Source organism: Neopsephotus bourkii, unplaced genomic scaffold, assembly GCF_033783945.1.
Source record: "Neopsephotus bourkii isolate Nb327-2 ecotype Australia unplaced genomic scaffold, CSIRO-AGI_Nbou_v1 NB_716, whole genome shotgun sequence".
NCBI classification, from domain to species: Eukaryota; Metazoa; Chordata; class Aves; order Psittaciformes; family Psittacidae; genus Neopsephotus; species Neopsephotus bourkii.
In genome coordinates, this window is record NW_026901215.1 from 2,711,062 (window position 1) to 2,729,073 (window position 18,012).

Consider the following 18,012-nt stretch of genomic DNA (forward strand, 5'->3'; position numbering starts at 1 on the left):
AAAATAAATGAATCACTTTAAAAGATAAAGTTAAGAATGTGACATTTTAACTTTACAGAACACTGTCTGAGTTTTACCAGTCCTGCGTAGATTTTCCTATAAGAATTCAGGACTGCAGACATTGCAAAAATGCTGGTGAAAAGCAAGATAACAGTGACTCTAGGCTAGTAATTCATAGCAGAGACTCATTAAAGCTTACAGTTCAGCTGGTTAAAGACATACTCATAGAATCCAACTACCATTTGTCTGATTGAACACAATTATTTAGAGCTATAATTTTCTTTGCTGTACAAAATATTAAAGACAAAGATAAGGAACTGTTGTGGTTGGAGGTTGTTGAGTATTAGAGGTTGGAGGTGGGCTTTTATCTAGCAGGAAAAAAACCACAGAATTTTTCAGCTTAAGCAGTTGAATATTATGAAATATTGTACTAGAAAATTAAAATTAATTCAATCAATAGACATGTCCTTTTTTTTTTTTTTCCAGGAATCACAACTGTGCTCACAATGACAACAATTAACACCCATCTTCGAGAGACTCTTCCAAAAATTCCATATGTGAAAGCCATTGACATGTATCTTATGGGATGTTTTGTCTTTGTTTTCATGGCTCTGCTGGAGTATGCATTGGTCAACTACATCTTCTTTGGCAGGGGACCACAACGCCAAAAGAAAGCTGCAGAAAAAGCTGCCAGTGCCAACAATGAGAAGCTGCGGATGGATGTCAATAAGGTAAACTGAAACAGGAATGTGTTTTTAGCATTGCCCCGGGAAAGCAGTCTTTCACTTCCTCCAGACAGAGCCTTATATATATATATATATATATATATATATATATATATAATTTCTTGTAGAAAATGAATAGAGTGGGATTATTACCTTGTTTTCACTCTGCTGAGCAGTGTACTTAGCCACCTCAGCAATGAATGCTGCCCTCTAGCCTGGAAAACAGAACTACTTTTTTCTAAAGCATGAACTCAGTTAAACTTTATTGTGAGATGTTTTTTTTCAGTCAGGATGTAGAGTTAAATATGTCTAATCTGTTTCCAGAGGAACAAATCCAAAATGATGGCTGTAGCTGATATTCTAGTAAGAGCTGTATGGAACATTGGAAATAAATTTAACCTACTTCATAAATCTTTCAGATGACCTGGATAAGAAATATTTGCTACAGAAGTGTTTAAAGCTTGAAAAGTTTGCATACTTTCAATGTATAATGGCCCAGGATACTATTGACTAAATGAGAAGCTGCTCAGAAACTGTAGTGGTGTAAGTGCAGTCAATAACTCAGATCCATGCAGCCCACTCGCTCTCTCTGCCCTTCCCCCACCCCCCCCCCCCAAAGGATAATCGAAAGAATGTAATCCCCACAGGTTGAGATAATAAGAGTCCAGTAACCAAGGATCACTACTGCTACCATCAATAATAATAATGATAAGGGAAACAACAAGGGAACAGAATACAGTACCACCCATCGATACCCAGACCAACCGATCAGTGAAGTAGCCCTTCCGGGCAACTCCCAATTTACCTCCTGGGCATGATGTGCTGTGGTATGAAATACCCCTTTGGTTAGTTTGGGTCAGGTGTCCTGTCTCTGCTTCCTCCCAGCTTCCCCTCCTCCCTGGCAGAGTGTGAGACTCAGAAAGTCCTTGGTCAGACTAAACATTTGAGCAGTAACTTAAAACATCAGTGTTATCAACACTGTTCCCAGGCCAAAAGTCAAAAACACAGCGCTGCACCAGCTACTAAGAAGGAGAAAAATGACTGCTACTGCAGAACGCAGGGCAGAAATAAAACATCAATGTGCTGTGCACTTAATTTTAAATCTAAAAATGGTTCCCTGGGGATTGAGAATTGAGGCAGAAAATACATTTGCCAAGAAACACACTTTTGGAAAAAGTATCCATTATGCTTAATGACAATGGAGCACTTATAAAGCACTTGTCATTTTTCACTTTGACCATCTTGGATGAGTTGCACACAGTGGCAAATCTGGGCTGACTGCTAAAACGTACTCAGTGTGAAATGTATTAACTTTCACATACAGGCAAAATTGGAGAGTTAAATAAAGTCAATTTAGTTTGTTTGTTTTGTTGGGTTTTTTTGGCATGGAAAGTTTTTTGAATTTATAATTCAACATGATTACTCCAATGGGAACAAAACAACTCAGAATTAAAAGAAAAAGTCTAAATCAGGAAGAAACCAAATGATTACAAGTAATTATTTGTGAAGAGAAAACCTAGGTTTCATACAGCTCTACTAGTGGAATTTCTCATGTTTTTTCAGAACTTCTGCATTACCACAGTGTGCCTGCAGACAGAAACATTTTGTTCCAGTTTTGCTGGAACAGCAATAATCCATCACATGTTGATAGCATAAAACAGTTTTATAGGTTATAATTTATAGTCTTTTAAGATGAAGGATTATATTGTCATGGCTCACATCTCACTCATCCATTAATTTATTTTCTTTTTAATTTGAGAGAAATGTTTTAATGAATGAAGGCAAATGCATAATGATGAGATTAATTTTGATGTTCTGGTACCATAGATCATCATTTACCATTGTAAAGTTCATGAAGACACTGTGAAATTTTTTTCTGTCTGTTGGTGATTTTTCAGCAATGTAAAAAATGCTGCAAGCTTTAATTTAATTTGTAAAGTTTATTTTTTTTAAGCAGTATTCCTTCAAACAATCAAGGCTATTAAGTAAGAAACTCTGTATGTAGTTTATGAAACTAGATCTGCATTTACCTGAAGTCTTTCCTCTCATATCAATGGAAATTTAAGGTCCACAGGTGTCAGGGTGTCACCAGTAACTGAGGTACATTTTTTGTATACCATTTCATTTATATTTTCTATATACTTACTCATACAATAGCTCTTTTAGCCATGTAACAGAATAGCCAAAACCTAGTGGCAAATCACTAATCATGAACTAGAATCTGAAAGCACTAACTAGTGCAGTAATCCAATCCAGTCAGCAGAGTAAAATAATTCCAATAACCGTTGCAAAACCTCACCAGCCTACAGGATTAACCCAGTGTTCTTGGAACAACTTTACATCATTCGAATTTTTTTATACTGAGCTGTTTGTTTGTATACCAGGCCAGCATGGTTCATAGTCTAGGGCAGTTCTGCTCTGATACCCAGATAGACTCTGATCTAATAATCAGGTTTGTAATCCCTTAAATAATAGATAGAGAATCAAAAAGGAGAGGATGAGAGAACAGTAGTGATCAGAGAATCTGTCCTACTGCTCATAGGCTGCTCTGGGGAGGAGGCAAGGAGCTGACAGCTATTCTTTCTGTTTGACCAGCAGCAAGAAAACAGATTCATATTTAATGGACCTGAATCTTTGGTCTATGAAAGGGGGACAAATATTATATAATTATTTTAATGTACAAGAAACAGAAATGGGCTTGAAATGCTGAATTTGGTTCAGATGCAGGTTTCCATAAAACCCTAAGTGTTTTAGAAATGGGACCAACCAAATACTTCATCTCTAATTAAGATCTAACACCAAAGGCTTAATTTTATGAACTATAAGTGGTTTTTTTTGTGATATTACTAGATTCCTTTTATATCAGTACATGGAATTTTATGAATTTATCAGAATCAAATGTCATGTGAGAAAGGATTAATGACATGAGTAATAAGCCTCAAAACATGAGGATGAAAACTTCTGTACAGCTCTGTTATTGCATAGACATTGTAAAAAAGGTGGATAAATACTTCTTGGAATTGCTGCTTGTAGTGCAACATCTTTGTTTATACATTATAGGTCAGCAAATCTGTAATAGATCTCTTCAGATTCTAGCCAGCACCCTTTTTTTTTTGGTAACAGCCTCTTACAACTTCTTAAACAAACGGTGGTGAGAAGTGCTGGTTAGTCCTTGCATCGACAGGTACTTACAAAATTGAAGTAGAAGTTAATACAAACTCTATTTATGCTGTCAACTTCTCTGGCATTGAGAGATTTCAGGGCAGGTACAGACATTGGTAATCTCTATTTTTGCTCAGTGTTATTCAGAAGATACTAAAGAGCCTATAAAACAGGAGCCTATAAAACAGAACGGAAACACAACAAACAGAAGCTGTTCTTCCATGACTGGTATCTGCTGAATTCAGTGTAATCCCTTGGAGATCTGGTGATGCAGAAGGAGAATGTCCTGTTTCTTCCATTTGAGAAAATACAACCATGCTGACTGCAGAACTTCCCCTGAGTTATTCCAGATGAAACTGTGGCCAAATCTTTCTTTAGTTTTCATATATCATATGCCCAGTATGGTCATTTTGGTTTTGTTTTGCTTTTTTTTTTTTTTTTTTGCAAATTGTAGTATGGTTTGGATTGGAAGGGATTTTTAGGGTCATCTAGACCAATCTGCCTGCAGTAAGCAGGGATATTTTTAACTAGCTCAGGTCCCCATCTAACCTGACCTTGAACGTTTCAAGGAATGGGACATCTACCACCTCTCTGGGCAATGTGTTCCACCGTTTCACCACTCTTACAGTATAAAATTTCTTCCTTGTATCTGGTGTGAGTCATCACAGAAGATCGTAACTTCATCTACTCCCTCATTGTCAAAGGTTGTTGGCTCTGTTTGGAATAATGGAAGGAACAGAAAGGATTTGGCCTGGTTTACTTCTTGAATTCTGAAACACAAGTAATAAAGTCATAGAGAAATTTAAGGACACAAAACTCAAGGAAGTTTCAGATTCAGTTACCAGCAGATACGTTATCACAGACTTGTTAAATCAAATTTGACTTGCTTAATTTTCTATGCAGTGACTTCAGGTTAAAATGGCTGTGTGCATGATCGTTTCACTCTTGAAGCTTTTCCCAGGCTGCATTCAGCAGTTCATTCCTTTGGTCTAACTCAGCATCTTTTGCCTCTTCTCTCTGTAAACAGATGTATTGTTGTTTACAGATAAATTACTGGCTTTCTTCCTACTCCTATAGCATTCACATAATTTCCCCACCTCTCTTTGCAAGCCTATTATTGTCTTACCTTACACTTTTTCTTCAAATGCCTTTATTGTCTTTATAGTCTCAAGACTTTGAATTTCTTCTGTTCTAAATGGCATAGCACTGCAAGTGTATAGATAAGGATAGGTAAACTAGTAGTGTTGTATGTGTAGTATATATAACCCATTGTTATGCAGTTTTATTCTGTCAACTTTTCTATTTTAAAAAGGAATGTTGATGGTTGTCAGCATCCTTTTGATCATTTGTAGGCACATTTCATGCTGTCTTTTCCTGTGCTTAGGACACTAATACATTGTCTGTTCTTCTTCCAGCTGGTTATCAGATACGTTAAAAAATAGGGCCAAATTCTAACCTCTGGCTTCACCATATCATTCAGCTGTCTTTCTGTGAGTAATTGTACATATATCCTGGACATATCAACTCACTAGTTTTAAGATAATGTATCAAAGGCTTTACTGAAATGCATAGCTTTCATCTGTTAATTCTGTAATTACATAAAAATGGTCTGGAAGGATTTGGTCTAGAAGCCTCTATGAAGCTTCCTTCTTTCTAATTGTAATTTTGGTTTCTGTTTCTCCTTGGGAGACAAGAGGGCAGGAGGAGAGAAACAAGCTACTGTGGTATAACCTTTCAAGTTTTCTCCTTTATGAAGCCTGGCTTTGTGTTCAAGGAGATGATTAGCCTAACCAGGATCTCAATCTAGAGGCTGGTACAACTGCGAATAATTTCTGAGGTAAACCCCCAGCCATTTCAATGTACTTAATTTCTGTTATCACAGTTCAAATATGGAACTTCTTGGTGCTCTCTCAGTACTCATTTATTCCCTGTAAGTTTCATCCAGAATCCAGTAGACAAAATATTTTGGTTTGATTTTTTACGTTTTCTCTTACATTGCTGGATCTAGTAATTTTACCTTGGATGTTTCCATCTTGGAACTGTGGCTTAGATAGGCTTGCTGACGCTGATTGCTGTGATGTGTCTGGTGTATCTTCTAGTCTTTGTGTTGTTCCAGATTTTCAGACAGATTACTTTTCAAACTCTGAATTCTCTTTGTATTTTCCTGTATTACTAAATTCCCAGTCTCCCTGCTGCTTATGCTGCTGTTACATCTTTTGGATTCTTTGGATGTTTTTTCCCACAGTTGCTTGTCTAACTCATTTGATCCAGACTACTACATACATTAATTGCCTTCTTTGGAGGTGTAAGTAAGGTGGAAATCCTTTTCAATATCAATGATATCTGTGTATTTGTTATTCTGGATAAATCAGAAAACTTCCATTACAGCTATGTGCTAATTTAATGGAAAATATAACTGTTGCTGTAAAGACCATGGTAAATGTACTGGGCTTTATGAAAGCCTGATTCTTCCTCTGTAAAGAGTAATTCTTGCATCTTGCCATTTGTACATTTGACAAGGGGTGATCATAATGGAAAAGCAGCTGTATGCCATGCTCTTCCAAAGCAACACAGACTGGAAGTGTGTCAGGTAACAGAGATAATAATCACTGTAAGTATTGATCAGTTCCTCTATCAAGACTCTTGTTAAAAGAAGAGCTCCAGATTCATCCCTTGATGGAGCACCTTGTCAGTCTTTTTTGAGACGTTGCTCAGGTTTCCTTAGAAGGGTATTGGCTAGAAACAGGATGTGATACTTGGGTTTTTTCAACCCAGATATCAGACCTTATAGAGGCATTACTGTATAATGATTTGCTGCATCTTGCTTTCCAGTTCTAGTCCTAACTTTCTGACTCTTACATGCATGTTATGTAGGTGAGTTTAAATTATTTCTAAACTTTCTTTATAGTTAGGTCATCCAGGTTTAGAACAGTTAATTACTGCAAATTAATATTTCTTATATAAAAGGTGTTTGTTATATTCTTCAGAAGTAATTTGATTTGCCACTTCACAGAAGTAGCATTGTTTTGCATAATGTAAATGCATCAGTGAATATAGTTTTAGAATGCATACAGTTGTAGTAATAATTGAAGCGTAGATATTTCCAACCTAGCTTAATGCAGAGACATTGTAAGTGCACAGCCTATATACCTGGAGCATATGGTAACATAAGTCACATAAATAAAGCTCTCTAATTTTGCAATCATGCTGTTGTTACTGTGAGCATTAATAAAGCAATTTCCCTCTGGAAAAGAGGGGAAAAGTGTCAGGATATTATGCAGCACTTCATAAAACTGGTTATACAGAATTATGCAGTCTTTTTTTTTTAAATAAATGTGACCTGACATTGCTAACCTCTGCGTGTTCAGATAAAGGTTTTTTTTTCTGAACACAGACTTTTTCTAAATATACTGAGTGTATTTTTAAAACACCGGACAATTCTTTACTCAGTAGTCTTACGTAAGGTGTTCAGACAGCACACCTGAAAGTTACAATGCATTGCTATTACAGTGTCAAGTCACAAACAAGTCAAATAGTCAGACTAACAGTGTTTTTCTATGAGAAATTTGGGTGCCAAGCAAAGAACATGGAATTTCAATATGATGATGAGATTAAATGGCACAGTAAGAGGTTTGAGTAACAACAGAAATGTTCTTGTGAAGAAAGAATGTGGGGCTTAGAGAGCTAAGAAGTTGTAAATAAATACAGGCTTGCAATTCATTGCCCTCCTGACCCACTGTTCTTATACCCAAGTTAGCACACAGCTGCTAACGGAGATGAGATGGCAAGGAAAGAACAAGTAGGAGCTTAACCTGCCCTCAGTTGCACTTAATGTGGTAACTTTCTTCCCCTTCAAGTTGTCCCTGGTGAGTCTTTTCCTTACAGATGTTTGACCAAGGAAAAGTCTGACCAGGTTTAATCAGAAAAGTTTAATAGTTGTCCTCAGAGCTTTCATTTTCGGAAAATTCCAGTGCGTTGTCAGAGTTTTAAGACAAACAAGACCTGCCATTCACTATTGCACACTTGATTGTGCCTAACTATTGTGCCAGTTGCTGACACAACTGAGCCTCTGAGGATGGACAGTTTCTGGCCACTGTATAATCCAGCAAGGAAATGGGGCTACCACAACATCTTCCTTCTCCAAATGCACATTTTTGGATTCACTGGCTCATGCACATGTGCTGTTTGAACACGAAGACTGAATACTCTTTCATTGTGTCAACAGTGCCATCCATTAGAGTAGCATACTTGGAAATGGCACAGAACCAACTCGGGTATTGCTTTGGTAGCTGCCATTTCCATGACAGCTTCCAGACTTACTTTCATCACTCTATTAGTGACTAAGTGGAAGAGTGGGCTGTGGAAGAGCCTGTGCATATTTTCACTATCATAAACACAGATGTTGCTTTTTTTCCAAAAAGGGGTGAAATTAGACGGAATGTGGTCACCTGAGCCAGTGTGAATCCATAGATATATATATGTGACCCTTTGCAGGCCAACCTGTGATAGTTTTTGTGCTGTAAACAGACAAGGTCGCTCTCCTCAATTTTCAGACTAAGCTGTAAAATGCATTAACAGGGCTGCAGGCCTGAAATAATGTACCTTGCTCCGAAGCAATGCTCATTAGCTTAGGCTTGGCTGGTGCCTTTATTTCTCCTCTGATTTGCTGCTGGCTTGCCTCTGGCTTTTTCAGCTCACAGCTATATTTGCTCATTTTTATCTGAAGAAATCATGTAATGCACCTCTAGTCGAGGAAGAATTATTGCAAAGGTACCTAAAACCAGGCAGTATTTGTTACATAGAACTGCACACTTTACCCTATGCAGTAGAGGTACTTCTAGTGTAAAACATGACTAAGCACATAAAAAATGTTTAAAACAAGATGTAAAAGCTTACAGGAAAAAGAGGATTTTTAAAATGGTTATATGCACAGAATCAGTTACTAAATTGAACAGGATATTAAAACACTAAGGAAACATGAAGGTTTTAAAATTTCAGTCTAAAATCTCAGATCCTCACTGCTCTGTATTGCTGGAACTAATACTGCCAGTGTGTCCAGATTTCACTGAAAGGATTCATCAAGGAGAGTTTTCCTTTAGTTTGCACTACAGGACTGATTCTCTTGATTCAGGGTCAGAAGGTGTTCCTTACACAGAAGTTTATTGAAGAGCATGTAGTTAAAAATAGGCATGGATTAGAAAAGCTTAGCCTTTCTCCTAAATTTACATTCATACATTATCAAGGAGCCACCTAGCATATGAAAGAATCAGCAATGCACAGAGCACTTGGACAGCCTTTTTGGGTTTTGTTGAAACCAGAGGTTTAATAGGAGTGAAATTTGAGGAAGTTCCAGTTTTAGCCTGCAGCATTTTGCAGAAGCAGTCAGAAGGTGATTTATTTCCACGATCTGTAGCGGGATTCCACATGACATCTGAATAAAGGTCAAATCAACTGCGTGAGGTTTTTCTTTCTGTAGCTGTGCTCCTTTGAATGCCATATTTAATTAATGTAAGACCAGTGTGTGTACACTCTATTTCTTTAAAGCATATTATCCATTTTGCTTCCGTAGTGCATCAATTAACCTGCATCCACCTGTGACCCTGAATTAAATACATTTTTGGTTGCAAGAAAAAAATTCCATTAATGCCGTTTATATCATTATTTCAAATTGTGGGGAAGTAAGGCAAATCATATACAGCGAAGTAGAAGAAATGTATGTAGCTGCAGTCCAGAAACCACCTGGCTAGTGAATTTGGTGAATTGATTTCCCAAAGAAGATAAGCTCTAATGAGTTTGCCAAGGTTTAATTAAATGGCCATGAATCAGACAATTTATATGCAAAAAATAATTTGTAACTCTAAATCTTATGTGCTAGATGTAATCTAGTTGTGCTCATGAATCTTGAAATCACTGGGTTGTGTACGCTAGGGTGGCAATAAGTGATAAAAGTATTATTATAACATAGAAGATGACTGGTTTTCAACCTCTGCTTCATTTATAGTGTCTAAAATGGTCATGTTTGGTTTCTTTTTGCAATTTAGAAGAAATTGACTTCAGGTGATCCAAAGTTCGTAGCAGAAGTGTTTACATAACCAGAATTATAGTATCCCAAACTAGTAAGAAGGAGGATACAGATTTCAAGTCTCTCCTTTATATTTTTTGCCCATCTTTAGAGTACTGGTAACTATTAAATATAATGCTTTAATTGTTGTTTGCTCTTTAGGCTGTAACCTTACCTAGACCAAATCAAGTTAATACTTTCAACAACCACCCAAACTGTTGTGTTAGAACATATTTAAAGACTCTTTCCCAGTATTTCAGAAATACTTTTTTCTCAAAATCTGTCTCCCACCAACAGTGGACACATTCTAATTCCCAGGAAAGACATGGTGCATGCTACAGAGAGTGCTTGTCCTACATGAAGGTAAAGGTTGAGCAATGTTAATGAGCAGGACAGCCCAAATGACCCAGGAATAACCTAACTAGCAGTATTCAAAACAAAATGTTACTGATGTAGCATAAGAACTGGGCATTCATTTAGACATGTACAAATTGAATACTTTCTTATATGTGTATAAGTCAACCTAATTTAACTGTCCTTTAACTACACATTTTACAGTCTGACCCAAATCTTAGGTGTATGATGAAATCCAAGCCAATGCATGCTAACATGGATTCATAAACAGTTCCTGCAATGCTGGCAATAAACTCAGTTTTATACAGACAATGGAAACATGTTCTTAAGGGCATTGTTTCAAGTATGGATGTTTTGAAGTGTTAGGCACTTGTGCTTTATGAGTTCATACAGCTTCATCTCAGCAGACTTGGTTATTATGTCAAAAATGTCTATATAGCTTTAGACAGGTGCCGTTTGAAAACTATTAATTCTTTTTTCTTCCAGAGTGAGCTTAGCATCAGCTTTTACAGCACTATCTACCTACCATACATTACCCTGTGTAATCAGTGCAATCCCTGGAGATAAGTGGTTTCTAATCAATAAGTCAAACTTGCCGATAAGGTGGCAGATCCCTATTACATGTACTTTGTACTTTTACCTAAGCTTGCTGTAGCTACTGTGATTGGTCAGGAATGGGATGTTATGGGTTTTCCAAACAAAGCTCAGCTGCTAAGAGGCAGGAAATTATGCTATAGATGGTACTGAGGTGTTTATGTCTTAACAAATTAAATTACATGTCTAGGCATGTCATGTTGGTCTTCATTGTGAGAGGAATGTGTTTCCATCTTCAGTTCTTAAGAATTTCTGTTCACAGGACCTATAAATGATGAGACCTAAGCTCAGGTGTTATTCTTTGTAATAAACTCTCTACTTCTGTTCTCCCTTATGGATTAGCTCACCATATTTTGCTTTTGGCTAGCTCACATATTTTGCTTTTGGCTAATGGCAGCCCTACTTGATGAAAGGATATCTGTTTTGAATTTACAACTGTTTTGTTTCACAAGGTTTTTCTAACAGAAATTCCAGCCCTCCTGTCTGTTTTATCCATGGTTTCTGAGCCATTCTGACATAGTATGAGCTGTCAGTACCTGCCTGTAGTTGAAGGTTATGGGTGAAAATAAATGGTATATAAAGAGAGAAAAGTGTCAATAATGTATCTTTTCATCAATATAAATTTTCCTCCTACTATAAAGCTGTTTGGGTGTAATAGCAAATCATAATCACCAAGATGCTGGTTTACTCCATGTTAATAGTTTCAGAGATCTAGTCATCCTTGGAGGATTTCTAATGTACATGTGTAATGTGCGTGTATGTGTGTGTGAGCTAAAATTTCCTTGTATTTTACAGTTTCTAATGTATTAGTCTAAGAGGAATTCCTTAAAAAAGCCATCATTTTGGAGTTTCTAGGTAGCAGGAACAATGTATCATGGTAACATTTCTATGCTTTCTTCTGTGTTCCCTTTGTCTTGAGGCCATCAAAAAGGTCATGGCCCCTTTCAAGGCTCCAGAGTCAGCTTTTCTTCCAGTGGACCTGGACCTAGAAGTGAATATCATTTCCACCATATATTTTGCCATCCACCTATAAGATTGTTTTTAAAAAAAACACCACCCTCTTGCATGGTTATTGAACTCTGGTCATTTCTCCTCCACTTCTGCTTCCACTTTTTATTTCCATGGTACTTGCTGCTGCTTTTTCTTCATCTTCATCCTCTCATCCTTTCTTGTCCCTGGGAATTTCTCCATTGGGTTTGAACTCTCCTGTTCACCATAAAGAGTCTAGTTCTATGGTTGAACAATCCTTCAGCACCAGGAGATCTTTTTAACCTTCTTCCACCTCCTTTTGAAATCACTTTTACACTTACTTTTCCCCCAGAATAATTTTAACAATTGTTTTCATATCATCATACCTTCCTTGGTCAAGTGACCAGTTGGAAAAAATACATTTACATCACAACGTTATGTTACCTTGAGGAGCAGAGCAAGGCAGTAATAGCACCTCTGAAGCCAGAATGTACTTAGGCTAATTGTTGGCTTAGAGGTCCTTATATCTTTTAATTAGTTGTCCTGTTATTACCCTAGAGTGCTTTAATTTTAAATGACAGATAATAGCTGCCTTATCTCTAAGGAAACTGGTCTTGATTTTATTAACTTACAGGACAGAAGAATAATTGGCACATATCATTGTCCAGAAATGTATTCAACAAAGGTATCTTTCATTGTTTTCTAATGTTTTTATCCTCAGAGACTTAAAATTCAGGTCCTGACCACTTATGGTCATTAAAGATCCCATGGCACTTTTTTAATAGCGTGGTCATCTCAACCCCAAGCACCTGGCCAAATATCAATTTCTGTAACTGTTTTGCTTACCTAACATTCCCCACCACCACTCACCCACCCCATAGTTTCAATTGGCTACAGCATTCTCCATTTCCTTGACTAAAATATAGTGTACTGTTCTGCACTGTCAGTCACCACATTTCACCTGAGAGGTGATTGTGCTTCACTGGGAAGTGGCTCTTCTTTCTAATGGTTGTAAAGCGCTTTGGGATCCTTTTGAATGGGGCGGTGCTGTGTACAATTAATGTAATTCATTATCATTCTATCTCAGGCTTCATTTAGTTACAAAAGCATGTTTGATTTAGAGTTGGGCGAACCTACTTGGTGGAAATAACACTCCCAGCTCTCTCTAATCTGAAAAGGAACCTTTTGTCAAAGGTTGACAAGTTAAGTTAATTTCTCTCTGGGTTTTTTTTTTTTTTGTTGTTTGTTTCTTTCTCTCTTTTCATATTCATTTGTATTTCTGGATTGGAACTTTGGGAGTCCTCCACACTGGGAATTCAAAATACCATGAAAATGCTGTTCTTGTTATGGTTAATCCACTGTTCCAGGTACAAAAAGGTTAAATTAGTGCTTGAGAAGCACCTGAACTTTGTTGTGCTTACCTGGCTATTCTAACACTTGAAGGTTCGCCCATCACTAATTTTTACTGTATTTTGCATTCTTCTGACAAATTCTTGGAATATTGAAAAATGCTGTGCTCCAGCTCTGTTATCAGTGTGATATATGCAGAAGACGACACTTTGCCCTAGGAGACAGTTTAGAATATTTCTAAATGATTTTTTTTTGCCCAGCATCATTAATCTTACTAACTACTGCCAAGATTACCAGATACCTGTAGCATTTTCCTGTGTGAGGAAATACACTAGAACGAGAACAGAAATGATGAATCAAAACAAAAAAATGGAGGAGTAATACCATGTCACTAAAACATGCCTGGATCTAACTCTAATAGGCTAAAATAACTTTTTTTGTATGGGTGTTACATAGAAAGTATGTCAGTATAAAAAGCACTAAAATTTCTAGTATCATTGCAGATCAAAAGGATAAAATACTCCAAGTAGATTCAGCCTAAGAAGATTTAAGATGTGAACAAATTTGTTGGCACTAAAATCTTACCCAAAATAGTATCATAGAATGCACAACATTGAGGTGAAAATAACCCAGGCTGTGGTCTATGGGGTAAAACCACTGCATTAGTGGATGGTATGTCAAACTTCCCCTGATGTCATTGGAATGGAAGTTTCTATTCTTTTCTTAAGGCTTTGTGAAACTATGGAAAATGTACTTTCTAAATGGCTTTGCACCCCTCTTGTAAACCACTTCCCCTGTTGTTTTTAGATGTTCTTGGGATGAATGAATGCCAAATGCCTGTAATTGTTTTTCTTTTCAGGATACTAAAAGTCTTATAATTTGTCTGAGATCGTATAACAAAACTGAAAGCCAGTTTTGTCTTACCCAAAAAACACATAAGAATTTTCTAAATAACTACAATTACTAGAAGGAAATGTTCAAAAGTTCTCTTTAGAATTTTTATAGATGCATGAAAGGTTTTTCCTGTGTTTGCTTTGGTTTGTATTATAATAGCAAAATACTGGTTTTGCCTTGGTTTTGCCTTAGTTTTGTCTAAGGCAGAGGAGAAACGATTTGATGGCCTTCCCGGCTAGAACACAGTGTTTCCTCACCATGCTTAATATTGTGCTACAAAGTTGTTAAAGGAATTTTTCTTGAGTTACAGCTCAACTTTCCTACTTTTTCAGTGCTTCTCAGAAAAGACTGATTTCCCTAACACCATAGAAAATTCAAAGATTTCACATGGCTTTGATGGAAAGCGTGCAAAAATAGATGATTTGAGCTGCTTCACATTGAGACACTTAATCTAAACCTAAAATATAATGAAACTAGAGGGGTGCAAACTCACATATATTGAGGAGAAAAAACAAAGGGGGAAATCTGGCATCAGGGCAATGCTAATTTTTATGCATCACTTGAACAGATGTAATCACTCAAATGACAGCGTTTCAGTAGGTTCAAAGAACTTTTGTAAGTATCTGGCTTTCCTGTTCATAATACCGTACAGTGGATGCTACTAAAAACTGTATTCAACCAAGTTCTCTTATAGTGCCGTGTAAAATATGAGAAAGGGTTTTTTTCTTAAAATAATGGCAAATACAGTGCTATATTGGGTAGTGCAGCAGGGTGCCTGCTGCTGCCTTCTAAGCAGAATAGACTGATGCTGTATTATTGTTTAGAAATCAACAAAAGTCACAGTTTGTGCACTTTCAATAATAATCACTGTATGTATTATGTACATGATAAATTAATAATCTGGCTGAGTTATTCTTAAAGGAGCTCTGGAACAATTTCATCACTTATTTGGCCTGGAGTATATCTGCACTACCATCACTAAGTCAGTGTACTTATTTAGCTGCTCATTAGCTATTATTTTTTCTAAAGTACTTCAACTTTGCCCTGTAATCATACAATTTAAAATGCATACTTAGACAAAAGTGGGAGGAGAATTACAATTTCCTAAATAGCCTTACTTTTGTTTCCTAGAAACGGATTATTTTGAAGTTCTGCTACCATACTTCAGATCTGCTCCAGGTTGCCTAAGAGTAGAAATTAGTTCCTCATCTTTGAAATCCTCTTGTTTGTCTGAAGGGTTTCTTTACAACTTCAGATTAGTATTTTTATCTCACTGAACTGCATTTAAAAATAAATATACAGTAGCTAAAACTACCAATTGAAACAACTGTTCAAAGCACGTTTGACGTGATTACACTCTGTATGTTATTTTCTTTGCTTGAAATTGCAGATCTCTGCTATTCCAGCATTCAGATTTCCACAGCATGCACTATATTTCTGAAATTCATTAGCACTGGGGAATGGAATTTCCTCATAGGTATAGTTTGGCTGAGTTGGTGCATTTCCCCAAGTAACCGTCAGTCCTGTTTGGGATATAGGGACTTAAAATTTGCATTCTTTTATGCAATGCTCAGAGCCTCATTTTGCAGAGGCAGAGAGACCTTGTGAATACCCGAAGTTTTTGTCAGAGCAGAAGCTTTTGTTTGAAAGAAGAAAAGCCAAAGCAGAGCAGACCTCTTTCATTTGATTTCTCTCTGACACCCCACAAAAGTTCAATATTTGCCCAGGATTTCCTATCCAGTGGCAGAATCCTACTTTCAAGCTGAGCATTGTACTTTTTTTCAGGTATTGCTCCTACTCACTGGGGAATACTATTTATTCCATTATGCTATACTGGCCTTAGTGTTTCTTGGGTTCACAAATAAATATAAACAATAAATATAGTAGCAGCTATGCTTAAAGTCTTTCAGACAGGCTGACGTCCAATAAATCAGTAATGTTAGGTCTAGCTCTCGTCAGCATGGCTTCAGTTTGCAGCTGATTTGACTTCCTTTCTCTCTTGCTAAGTCTTCCTTTTTATTTTTTACAGATGGATCCACATGAAAATATTTTGTTGAGCACACTTGAAATTAAAAATGAGATGGCTGCCTCCGAGGCGGTGATGGGGCTTGGGGACCCTAGAAGCACTATGCTGGCGTATGACACTTCAAGCATCCAGTACCGGAAAGCTGGCTTACCCAGACACAGCTTTGGTCGCAATGCCCTGGAGCGACATGTGGCACAGAAGAAAAGTAGGCTACGGAGACGTGCATCTCAACTGAAAATTACCATCCCTGACTTGACTGATGTAAATGCCATAGATCGATGGTCGCGCATATTCTTCCCTGTTGTTTTTTCCTTCTTCAATATTGTCTATTGGCTTTACTATGTGAACTAAGAAACAAAGCCACACAGGAAGCAAGAACTGGATTTCTCTTCAAATCGGTTGTACAGCCAAAAGTGGGACTTAGAAAAATTCTATTCAGGACAAAAAGTTATTTTAAAACACCTTAGTTGCTGGCCCACTCTATGGTCTGTTTTTATAATGTTTTGGTTATATCTGCTAAATCTTAAATACGTCAAGTTGAAGTATGGACATATCCCCTTATCAAAATATAAGTGCATTGTGAGTGTGAAGGCAGATTGGATTTTGACAATCACGTCTGTCTCATTGTCCCTCACTCCTTTTTTTCCTTCTTTTTTTTATGGCCATTTGAGTTTAGAGGTAAAAATTCTAGAGCGGCATTTGAGTTTAGAGGTAAAAATTATAGAGCGGTATTTTCTAGTTTCAACAGAAATACTTACCGTTCCCTGGGAAACTGCATATCCAAGTTGTGCATCTACACTTAAGAGAGTGCACTAAGTTGTTATAATGCTTATGAAACATATACACTTTACCTTTTAAATGTGTAAACTTGAAAACAAGTAGTGCCTATCATCTTTCAAAGATGATGATGGTCAGAGGTTTCCCAACCATATTCAGGTATTTCCTGATATTTATTGAAAGAACTAAGCCTTTGACTGGTAATATCAGGGTTGGGTATGTGCACAGAAGCTGAAGCAAAAAGCACTAGTTTTGTTAGGATTTTTAAAGAGAGAACATATGTTCACAGTCGCAACAGCTGCAGTTGTGATGAGTAGAGGAATGTAGCAATGTTGTAAAAATGCATAAAGTTTGAACGGGTAGATATGCTGCTGGTTTGTGTTGGGGAAAGGAGATCATCGGTCCAAAGTGCCAAAATCAGTTCTCTAGGTGGCTGCAATTGTGCCCTACTTTTCTAGGGTGAGGAGAGCTGGAGAGCAGTATAAAATACAGCACCCAGGAGAGGGAAGGCTACATGTATGTAAAAGTCTGTGTGTGTGCATATATGCACAAACACCTATCTGTACTGTGCAAATGAATGTTGTTGGTTATAGTACATACCTTAGTCTGAAATACATGGAGTTGTGTGATTTCTTGCAAGTTTGCAATCTTTCCAGTGTTGTGCTTGCTGCTGTTGTGATGTTTAACACCTTATGTCCAGTTTGATTAAAGGTATCATACCTCTTTCAACAGTAAAGAGCCAAGCATATGTATTTAAGTACAAGAAGCTGTCAGGGTATTTTCTCAGTCTGGATTAGGCAGTACCATTTCACTTTTTATTTTGTTTTCATTAATGTGCTGGTTTAAATGGAAAAAAAAAAAAAAGGTAGCCATTAGTTTAAGAGTTTAATTACACTCTTGAATGTTTCCTGCGTTAGGGTGATTTCCACTGAAAAACAAACAAATTTCAGGTTTGCTTTAGAAAACTTTCTGAAATAAAAGTGAGAAGTTTTTTTACTCTATAGAGCTTTACTCTTATAGGCAAAATAGAATAGACAGAAAGTAGAATTTTACAGGTAAAGGGGAGTTTGTCATTTACTCTATTGTGGAACTTTTTTCTG

At 36.9% G+C, this 18,012-nt stretch overlaps 1 protein-coding gene across 4 annotated transcripts in view; it reads left to right on the top strand.

The window, feature by feature from the left end:
• Positions 1-16,839, top strand: part of GABRB2 (gamma-aminobutyric acid type A receptor subunit beta2) — a 153,436-nt gene extending 136,597 nt beyond the window's left edge. For 3 of the 4 annotated variants that reach the window (XM_061354075.1, XM_061354077.1, XM_061354076.1), the window contains 3 exons: positions 487-731; positions 12,500-12,550; positions 16,139-16,839. In XM_061354075.1, the coding sequence (XP_061210059.1) occupies positions 487-731; positions 12,500-12,550; positions 16,139-16,486 (644 nt within the window). In that variant the 3' untranslated portion in view covers positions 16,487-16,839. The remainder of the gene's footprint in view (positions 1-486; positions 732-12,499; positions 12,551-16,138) is intronic. The other variant, XM_061354078.1, reaches the window with a different exon arrangement.
• Positions 16,840-18,012: the final 1,173 nt, after the last annotated feature.